The sequence below is a fragment of the Plecotus auritus genome (assembly GCF_963455305.1).
Source record: "Plecotus auritus genome assembly, chromosome: 5".
NCBI classification, from domain to species: Eukaryota; Metazoa; Chordata; class Mammalia; order Chiroptera; family Vespertilionidae; genus Plecotus; species Plecotus auritus.
Genome location: NC_137776.1, coordinates 23,678,171 through 23,689,021, shown reverse-complemented (window position 1 = coordinate 23,689,021; position 10,851 = coordinate 23,678,171). Strand labels below are relative to the sequence as shown.

General features: G+C 49.2%; 1 protein-coding gene across 1 annotated transcript in view; it reads left to right on the top strand.

The window, feature by feature from the left end:
* The first annotated feature begins 4,200 nt into the window (after positions 1-4,200).
* Positions 4,201-10,851, top strand: part of CFAP65 (cilia and flagella associated protein 65) — a 29,556-nt gene continuing 22,905 nt past the window's right edge. Inside the window, exons 1-8 of the mRNA XM_080671146.1 lie at positions 4,201-4,252; positions 4,661-4,833; positions 7,857-8,056; positions 8,453-8,555; positions 9,054-9,220; positions 9,406-9,605; positions 9,893-10,032; positions 10,556-10,778. Coding sequence (XP_080527272.1) covers positions 4,705-4,833; positions 7,857-8,056; positions 8,453-8,555; positions 9,054-9,220; positions 9,406-9,605; positions 9,893-10,032; positions 10,556-10,778 — 1,162 coding nt within the window. The 5' untranslated portion in view covers positions 4,201-4,252; positions 4,661-4,704. The remainder of the gene's footprint in view (positions 4,253-4,660; positions 4,834-7,856; positions 8,057-8,452; positions 8,556-9,053; positions 9,221-9,405; positions 9,606-9,892; positions 10,033-10,555; positions 10,779-10,851) is intronic.

Sequence of the window (10,851 nt, the reverse complement as noted above, 5' to 3'; positions counted from 1 at the left end):
TTCCATGCCTCTGCATTGAGCATCTTCCCCCTGGTGGTCAGTGTGCATCATAGCTACTGGCCAAATGGTCAAACGGTTGAATGGTTGCTAAGGCTTTCATATATATAGATAGGTTCTGGAGTTCTGAAAAGAGAGGCTTCTAAAGCAAACCTCAATTAAAGTCATGATTGCGGGGACATCCTCTCCCATCCTCAGGCTCAACTCCTTGCCATGCTCTTTTCCATACTGTTCACCTCCTGCGGCAAAGTCCAGGTTGGGTCTCTTTTTGCATCTAAGATATACCTTTGAAATGTCAGAGTAATCTCCTTTCCCAGACCTCTGAAGGCACAATCTCCACACTAGAGCATGAGACCATAGACCCCCTCATTGTTATCTTGTTCCCCCAATACCATCTCTATGTGCTGTAATTGTTAATTACTAACTATGCTGCACCCATCAATGTAAAAGAAGTATGCATCTCTCTGTTTTACTTTTTATTCAGTCCCAGAGATTTACTTACTTTGCATTCTCCTGCTCCCTTAATTTACCATCTATGTATTTTATGTAACCCTCCTTATGTCTCCTCCTTTTATTCTAATGTATAAAATAAGCTGCAAAACTGCCATTCTGCAGTTTTTTCTTAGTTCATTGAGATTTTGCTTTCTGCCAGTTTGGCTCAGATAAATTCATAAAAACATTTGGACGTTTCTTATGTCAACGCTACTAAGAATTCCCAAGTCAAGAATCCACCAAGGTTTGGGTAGATCTCTGGAAGGACAGTCCCCCAGTGAAGAGGCACAAGGATGTGTGGCTCCTAGCATGAGCTTTTCTTCCTACTTTTTTAAAAAATTGATTTCAGAGAGGAAGGGGAGTAAGACAGAGATAGAGACATCAATGATGAGAGAGAATCATCAATTGGCTGCCTCCTGCATGCCCCTTATTAGGGATCGAGCCCGAAACTGCAGCCCACAGCCCTGGGAATGTGCCCTTGCCTGGAATCGAACTGGGGATCCTTCAGTCTGCAGGCTGACATTCTATCCACTGAGCCAAACTGGCTAGGGCTCTGCTTGTGGTTTTGTCTCTGGGATTCCTGAGGCCACCACCAAGCCTTGCCCCAGAGTCACTGCTCCCTATTTCTTTTTGACCTAAAAATGAACAAACAGGTCCCATCGTTCTAGCTGAGTCAGGCTGGCCATTTCAAAAGAGCATAGGGAAAAACAAAAATGAAATCATTATAGAAACTATAAACAGCATAAAAGTTATCATGCCCAAATATCAGGTCTCAGATTCTGAGAATAACATTAAAACCAGTTCAAAGCTCAGAGTTCTACATTCCTTGACCCCAAGTAAACTCCAAACCTAACTGTGCTTGCATAACTTAACAGGCCCTTGGCCTGTCCCTTCCCTCCAGTCCAGCCAGCATCTGGCCATGTGATCTCCGACTCTTGATTCCAATAATTGCAGGCTGTTGTTGTTCCTTGTGATTAAGCCTCTCCAACTCAGTCCACTTTGTCAACAAAGTCTATCTTTTACCTTTCACAAGTAAACCCCAACTTTCCCAAAATGAGAATTTATTTTTTGGATTTACCCCTAGACTCATTAAAGTCTCTCCCCTTAACACCAGTCCCCATTACTGTCCTGGGTAGTGAAACATCTTTAATTGTCCACGAATGAACTTTGAGACTTTTGGCTTCAACCGTCAAAGGCATCTTCACCAAATGAGACCCTCCCCCACAATTCATCCAGACTAATGAACAAAGGGTCCAGAAATCGATAGTATGTATAACAATGCCTTCTTCATACATTAACCTTCAGATCCCTTCAAAGAGTTAACTTCGTGCTGGTTAGGAGATAAGGACACATTCTCTCCAACCAGCAAAAGGAAGCCATTTGCAAAGGAATGTGCAAATGAGAAATGCTGTGGGCCGCTTTTAAATTAACAATTGCAATCACAGAATGAAGTTCCGCTTGAGATTCTGACCTTGTGTCACCAACTCATGTTGTGAAAGAACTGGAACGACTCCCATTCAGGTGATGAGTCCATGTAATAGCTTCCTATGAATTTGGTCGTCAATTAAAGTCACGATTGCGAGGATGTCACGATAAACAAGGGACTATACATACCATGTTGCAACTAGTAGAAGCCCAATACTATTTGCAAGGAAAGTCGTAAAATTAACAATGAGGGTAGGACTTAAAAGTTGGGCAGCGCTTTCGCCTTCTCTGAGCCATGACTCATTTGGGCTGCCGTAGTTGCCCTAGGATACAAGGAATCGACGCGCCCTGGCGTCCTGTATCTATGGAGACGACAACAAGGCGGCGGCGTGAGTTTTGAGCGTTGATCTCAGGGACTCAGGAGCTGCGCGAGTGGCCAGGGAAGGTTATCTGCCCCGGAGATCGCCTCCTCTGTGAAGTGGCCCGGGGTCCCCTCCTTGCCCTTCAGAGTCCCGTGGAACTCAGACTTGGACGAGATCAATCAGACTAGGATCCCCAAGAGAAAGGAGGAACAGCTGTAAGTAAATTTTGTCCCTTCATTTTACCTGTTTCTTCCTCCCCCAACTCTACACAACGATCTGCCACTTTTCCCACTGGTCATTTAGGAATTTTCAGATTGGAAATTAGAAAATAAAGCAAACTGACAATATATTTTTTAAAGTCCTTGAAATTAGAAAATTTGATTGAAAAACACCACCGTCTTGCATAATGACTGCAGATGTGTGTCTTTTGGAAGAGTAGTACAGGCCAATGTGGAGGTTATGGTTGTTAATTATAGTAACATAAGTTTATCTAGGGCTTTTTCAAATCCTTTATTTCATTTGAGCTTGGCATTAACTTTGTGAAATAGTTAGCCTAACCCTCATTTTACAGGTGAGGAGACTGAGGCTCGGGGATTTGGAGAAACTTTCCCATCTCAAATGAATCTAAGCAGATACCGGAACCCAGTTTTCCTTGTTCCAGGACCAGTGCTCACTCTTCTAAGCCCTAAACCCTGACCTGGACCAGCTTTTTATCACATCCTCTCTTATTTCTTCTACACTCACTGGGATGTTCCATGTGCTGACTGGAGACTTTTTCAGAGCCCTGAAGTCACAGCCATTAATGAATCAGGGTAGAACTACAAAGCCATCTAGTAGCAAAAAATAAGGGGACCCTCTTCTCTGTTTCCTCAGCTTGCATTTCTTTGATTCCATTTGAACGTACACTTCACAATTGAAGGTAGGGGCCTTACCTTTCTTGTCCAGTGACTAACAGGCATTCAGTAAACGCTTTGTGAATGAATGAATGAAGGAATGAATCTAAGACAGAATGAATCTAATCAGAGTTTTTGGAGATGTTGCCAATTAGGAAATGAACAGATTCTGAATGAACAGAATCTTTTGCTCTGGGTGGGTGGTGCAAATGGGTTCTGGTTCTGGGGTTCCCCTTTACCAGCCATGTGGGGAGAGCAAGTGAAAACACGAGCTGGGAGAGTGTCTGATGGAAGTATGTAAATTTCTAAAGGGTGACCATAACACTGTCTACTAAAGCGTAATATATTATAATAAGGAGCTGACCCCCAAACCTAAAAAGAGATAATTTTAGGCCAAATAAAAGACAAGCCACATCTACTCATAAACTGTTTTAAGAATTAAAGTACATGTGAAGGCCTTACAACACTGCCTGGCCCATGGTAAGTTCTCAGTAAATGTCAATAGAAGTTTTTTTGTTTTTTTTTTACTAATTTTGTTATTGTTATTCAAAGAGTTGGGGAAGGATACTGAGTTGTCTGCAAAATATACATATGTTCAAAAAAGATATTAGATTGATGATAGCCACACATGGGTGTGTGTGCTGAAGAAAGTCTGCTAAAGGAAGAGGGTATTTGAGGAGCTGGAGCCACAGCCAGTTTGGGACCCTTGTCTGTTCCCCTAGAGGAGGGCCAAGCATCATTTTGGGTATTTGGTGAAAGCTGTGGACGCTCTCCCTGGAAAAATTCACATTCCCATACACATGATATTTTGCATATAATTTGCCTATACATTTGCATATAACTTGTAGCTCTAGTCCACCCATAGATTCCTTTGCTTTAAAAGTTGATTCATTTATCCTTGGAAGGAGTCATTATTTCAGTGACTGCTTACTTTAAACCAGGGCTACAGGTTGCATACTGATAGAGAAAACCCAGAAGACTGAGAGCCCTCCAGTCTCATTAGCCTTTTTGCTCCTTATTCTTCTCCTCACAGGATCAAGACACATTCAGGGGAAAGATACAGAGAGTGAAAGCCAGACAAAGGTAATGCATATGCTTCAGTAAGTCTCACTGGGGGCTTTCTAGGAAACGCCAAGTATGGCCATGGACAGGGCTCCTCCTCCAGGTGCCTTTGCTGAACGATGATTCTCTAGGCTCGCAGGCAAAGCCCTGGATCTCATTCAGGCTCATTCCTCATGGTGCCATCTCACATCTGTTGCCAGAGCTGGGAACCAGGCACTCTTCCGTGATAATGATGGCCATGGGGAGTCTACTCCATTGGCCTCTCTTTTTCATGTCCCGCCTGTCTCTCCTCTGGTCTCTTCCCAGCTCCAGACTGGCAGGAACATCTGGCCTAGCCAGGAGCTCTCTTTTCCCTCAGAAGGCTCTTCTTGTCATGACCCCTAGGACTTTGTGCTTTATCAATATGAAGATGTTGATTACTTTTTGTAGCCCCAAGCCCCATCACAAGGACGAGGGACAGCAGGGATTATACCATGACCTCCACATCATACCTGAGTACCAGCACAATGGCCATTCCTACAGTCACTGGCAGCAGTATTGTCATGAGTGCCTGCAGCAGCAGTAGCAATGTCAGTGCCCGTGCGAGCCCACATCCGGGGCAGGTGAGGCAGGGTACAATAGGGCTAGGGCTGATGGAGGGGTGGCAGGGGAGGGGTGGGTAGGAATCTGAAAGGACCTGACTCTCTGTCTAAACCCAGATCTAGACCCTGTACAGATGGAGCACCAAACTGGCTGGCATGGTGGTAGCAGTGAGTGACTGTGGTGGGAGGGCTCTAGGGTGATGTGAGTTGGAGGCTGATAGAGTAGCCAGGAGCTCTCTTTTCCTTCAGAAGGCTCTTCTTGTCATGACCCCTAGGACTTTGTTTTTGACCAATACATAGATGTTGATTACTTTTTGCAGCTTGTAGGGTTCTCTCTATGTGACAGAGCAGGAGTGGGGAGTGGTGGTCTAACACTGGGAGTACAGGATATGGCTTTGTCTTTGTGGCAGTGTGTGCCTGTGTTTGTGAATCCTTAGATGTGGTGGTGGTAGCACTTGCCTCCCTGTGGATAGGGTCATCTCACCCCTCCATCTGTGCCATTCCAAGCCTGTTTGCCTAAAGATTCACTTACTACCCCTCCCTGCTCTACTCTGGGCTGGCAGGAGATTGGAAAGTGGGAGGAGGGGAGAAGCCAGAGTATTTCTCTTCTGCCCTCTCCACCCTTTCCATCTCCAATAACAGTTGCATCTTCCTGTGACTCCAATGCACTCCGGACAGGCCTGTGGTCTCAGAGAACCTCACCACCTCATCTAACCTAGGTGTGGTTGCAGCTTCTTTATATATATACTAGAGGCCCGGTGCATGAAAATTCAGGAGTGGGGGGTGACCAGTGATCAGGGGAAGGCGATGCCCCCCCATCACATCTCTGCTGCTGCCACTGTCGGCAGCACAAACCTCGGCTGGCCCTGGTTAACTGAGCTTCCGGCGGCCCTGGACAACTGGGCAGCCGCCATCTGAGGCTTGCCTGTGCCTCGGGTCGGCCCTGGGCGGCTGAGTAGCCGCCCTCTGAGGCTTGCCTGCGCATCAGGCTGGCCCTGGGCAGCTGGGGGACTGAGGGGACTGGGGATCCCTGGAGGCAGGCTTATGGAGTGGCCGGGCCCACCAGTTGGGCCTGGCCTTGCTGCATGCCTGCCACCATGGCGGGGCTGAGGGGGCTGGGCGTGCCATCTTGTGGCTATAGGCACCGCCATCTTTGAGGGGGTGGCAGTCAATTAACATATTCCTTCCTTATTGGCTGTGGGCGCCTCCATCTTTGAGGGTGGAGAAGTCAATTAGCATATTCCCTCTTTATTAGATAGGATATACTAGAGGCCCGGCGCATGAAATTCATGTGCGGGTATGGTCCCTAGGCCTGGCCTGTGATCAGGGCCATCTTCCCCAGCTGCCACAGCTGGCCCTGCCCCCCGCCACCACCCACCCCCGGTTCCCTGTTCGCCATCGGGTGATCGGTGCCTGACGGCCAGGGGAAGGGACCAAGAGGTGGTCAGTGCACCTCAGAGTGACTGGTCCAGTGGTTGTTCTGGTCATTCTGCCATTAGGGTCAATTTGCATATTACCCTTTTATTATATAGAATATTTTTTTATTGATTTCAGAGAGGAAGGGAGAGGGAGAGAGAGACAGAAACATCAATAAGAGAGAATTATTGATTGGCTGCCTCCTGCATGCCCCCTACTGTGGGATCGAGCCCACAACTCAGGTATGTGCCCTTGACTGGAATCAAACCAGGGACCCTTCAGTCCCCAGGCTGATGCTCTATCCACTGAGCCTAACCGTCTAGGGCTGGTTGCAGCTTCTTGATGTTTCTAACTTCGGGTTACTTTATTATCTTCTGGTTGTACATTTAATTTTTTATTTTAAATATCCAGAGTGGCCTCTGTTTTCCTGGTTGATTGATGCACCAACTGATAATTATAATAAATTACCCTCACTCATCTATGTCACCTTTTCTCCATGGAAAAATTGGGAAAGAAAATACGATGTTGGCCAGCTGACACTCTCTGCAAATATTGACATTGAGAGTATAACCTCTAAGAGAGGAGGGATTTGCCAGTCGTGTTCACTATTGCTGTCCTGGCTCCTAGCTCAGTGTCTGGCTCATAACAGGTAGTCAACAAATATTTGTTGAACAGATGAATATTCCATATGCTATATCCTATATAATAAAAGCATAGTATGCAAATTGTGCCCTTGACTGGGAGTTGAATGGGAGTTTGACCGGGAGGCAGGGCTGGCCAGGGGAAGGGAGGGAGGCCCTCGGCTAGTGGCAGCAGCAGCGGCAGGCTGCTGGGGGAAGGGAGGGAGTACCCGGCCAGCAGCGGGCAGCCGCTAGGGATCCTACCAGTGCACGAATTTCATACACTTGGCCTCTAGTAACAGTATAAAAGTGATCCTTGGTCAAAGATAAAATGGCAATGAGTTGAGCCTTCATAGCAATGACGGTGGCAGGAAGAGGCACCTGGTTCATCCTCCTTCCACCTTGCCCCCCAGGGGTTTGCCCATACCCCTCCCTCCTCAAATAGATAGGGATCACAGATGGGAAGCATTGGCACATGGCACCTCCAGTGTCATCAGGAGTGCTTGGAGTGGCCCCAAAGTCAGGGCGTGGGGTGGGGGTTGCTTGCAGGCAAATTGGCTCCTTCCTCTGCTCCACCAGCCAGTTGAGGGAGGAGAGGGAATGGTGGAGTATCACTGTGGTCTGGAAAGTGCCTGGGATATACCACTCCAGCTGGCAGAGGCTTCTGTAGTAAAGGGGTAGGATGGGGAGGAAGGAGGAGGAGGCAGCATCTGAGAGGAGTGGTATCTAAGGGTGCATTGAGGCACACAAAAGGCTAGCTAAGACCACTAAGAGTGCTGATGGGAGGACCAGATGAGGTGGCCCAGGGAAGGCTTTAGGGGCAGGAATCTAGTTGGAAAACCATTCTAGTAATCTTGGTAGAGATAATATCTGATTCCAGGGTCTGCCTGCCCCTCAGGGCTGGGGTGTGATTCATTACTTTCTGGAGGTGGACAGATCTTTGCCTGTACTCAGGATCTTTGAATCCTGCTCCAATAATTCGTCCTTCTGTCTCTGGAAATTGAACAGCCAACCAGCTCCAGGGACACTCAGGTGTGCTTCTCAAAGAAGCAGGACAAAGTGAAGAAGAAGGTCGTCTGGGGCATTGAGGTGGCTGAGGAGCTGCTATGGAAAGGCTGGGAGCTAGGGAAGGAGATCACCAAGAACCTGGTTCTGAAAAATCTATCCTTGAAAATCCAGAAGATGACGTACAGGTATGAGTATGAGTGGTCAGGGACCCAGCCCCTGATCTCTCAAGCCCCCAAAGCAGGCACTCTTTTTTAAAAAAACGTTTACCGATAAAATGTTAGGTGAATTCAGAAGACTGTATAAAACACGTGCAGTTTGAAGAATTATCGAAAGTGGAACCCATGTGGCCAGATTAAATAATGGAATAACAGTGTCCAAAGCTCCATCTATTACGTCCCTCCCCATTGGAACACTAGCCCTACCTATAAAGGTCTGTAAGAAGAATAGTAAAACAAGGGAAACAGGTCCTCCTGTGACAGAGCCCTGGGTTTTCCCCTTTATGGTCTCAAGGATTCAACCTCTCTCAGCTTTCCAGGGTCTTCCCTTATCACTTTTCCCTGGCCCTGAAGTGCTTGTCTTCTGGTTCTCTACTGCAGGCCCCCCAAGACCAAGTTCTTCTTCACGGCCATGCCTCAGACCATCTTCCTGAGCCCAGGCATAACCTTCACACTCCCCATCATCTTCCGGCCTCTGGAGGAGGTAAGGCTCACCATGGTGAGCAGAGGGCAATGACGGACACATGCACAGTGACCTTGGAACTGACAGAGCAACAAGGAGCCCCTCCCCCGCACCATGCACACCCCTGCCAACTGCAGCAAAACTCCAGCTGGGGAAGCCCTGGAGAGGCTTAGATCCTAAACTCATTAGAGCCTAAACTCATTCCAGTTGGATGTGGGCTGCACTACTATACTGGTCATTAGAAAGTCCCAGGTTCCTTGGCCTCTTCCTGCTCTCAGGATGTTCCCCCTAAATACGTTGTTCCCCACAAAAGAGGCCCCATATCTCTGAGACCAAGACTATGGTAGAGCACAGACAACCAAACCTCTCCTCAGAGACTGAGATGAAGAGCCATAGCCTAGCCCACCCCTCAGTGGACTGGGGGGATGGCCATGGGCTGGGGAGGAATATAAGGTCCCTGAGTACCACCCAGGTACGACTGATCAAGGACTGCCTCTGCCCCCCTCCCCCATACTGCAGAAGGAGTACATGGACCAGCTGTGGTTTGAGAAAGAAGAGGGGAAGTTCTTTGTGGACCTGAGGGCCGCCTTGCCTTGCCACAATCTGATCTGCCCACCGTCCCTGCAGTTGCCCATGTGTGCCATGGGGGACATAGCTGAGGCCTGGTTCTGCCTGGACAATGTAGGGTGAGGGGAGTGGCTGAGGCTCAGAGGTGTGGAGAGCAAGAGGGTACCTGGGAGAAGAGAGACTGGCCCATCTGGTGGGGAAAAGGGTAGGGGGAGTAAAGCGTGCTGCCCAGCACCTCTGCCTTTCTAAAGCAGGGGCAGTGAGCATAAGGAGCCCAGTGGCTCTGACTTGCCCCACCCTCCAGGGACCTGCCTACTTTCTTCACCTGGGAGTTCTCAAGCCCATTCCAGATGCTGCCCAGCACAGGCCTGCTGCAGCCAGGTCAGGCTTGCCAGATCAAGGTGACCTTTCAGCCTCTTATGGCTATCATCTATGAAGTCCAGGCCACGTGCTGGTATGGGGAGGGCAGCAAGCAGAAGAGCAGCATCCAGCTGCAGGCTGCAGGTGAGGCTCAGCCTCTCACCTGTCACCACAGCCCACCTGCTGCACTGCCCTGGGTCTTAAAGCCTCCATGTGCCCCCCTTACCCCACCTTCTGCCCTGGCCTGGCCCCCACGGGACCTCCACCAGCTTCCTGCCCACCCCCAGCCTTGCAGGCTTTGCCTTCCTTGATGTCATAGACGAGTGTTTCTCTGGATTCACCTACCCTCTTCAGGGGGCTGTTCAGCTGGGGCCACAAAGACCCTGGTCAGTTTTTCACCAAGAGTCCCCCCACTCGCAACTCTGCCTCAGGCAAATGTGCCCAGCTGCTAGTGAGCATAAAGCGACCAGAGGACAAGGACGTCGAGGGCTTCCAGAAAGTGCTGCACTTTGGCTCTGTGGCTGTGGGCTGCACCGCCGAGAGGCAAATCAAGCTGTATAATCCATCAGTGGTATACATCCTGTGCAGGGGGGTGGGAGGGAGGGCAGGACTCAGGACCACAGGGCTGGGTGCTCCTGACACCCCCCCCCCCCGTACAGAATCTCCCCCTTTCCACACCTTTGGCTCCAAGCCTCACATAACCCATGTCTATTGATACACATATGTGTCAACCTGTGTCGTCCTCTCCTCTCAGCTGGGGGACTGGGCTTCGGTATTCCCTGATCCTCCAGATCAATCCCCAGATTAGCCCCAGGACTGTCCTGACCCCAGAACCACAGCTAGCCTTTATGGTACCTTTGGCCGGGGGAGGTACCCCTCTGGTCAGTCCCAGTACAGAGCAACAAGGAGCCTCCCCCATCTTACTGCAGGTCCCCTTCCTTACTCCTGGTGGAGGTAGGGTCACCATGTTCAAAGTTGACAAGTGAGGCACAGGCTGGATGCCAGCTGCCCTGACCCCCTTGGCTAGGCACCTTGGTAATGACAGACTGTCCCATCCTGTGACCTGACTCCTCTTGTCCTCACCTGGCCCACAGGTGAGTGCCCCCTTCAGAATTGAAGTGGCCCAAGACATGCTGCCCAAAGACCAGGCCTTCTCATGTTCCACGGCCTATGGCATCGTGCCCCCAGGAAAGAAGAAATATGTGTCGGTGTTTTTCCACCCCAAAACCTTGGACGTCAGAACTATGGACTACGTGACTGTTATGCCCTCTGGTTGTGCCTCCCAAACCCTGCTCAAAGTCGTTGGTTTCTGTAGAGGTACTGGCAATCCCAGGACGCTGCAATTCTCTGGGGACAGGAGCAGCCCATGCTTAGGATTGGGAAATGCTCC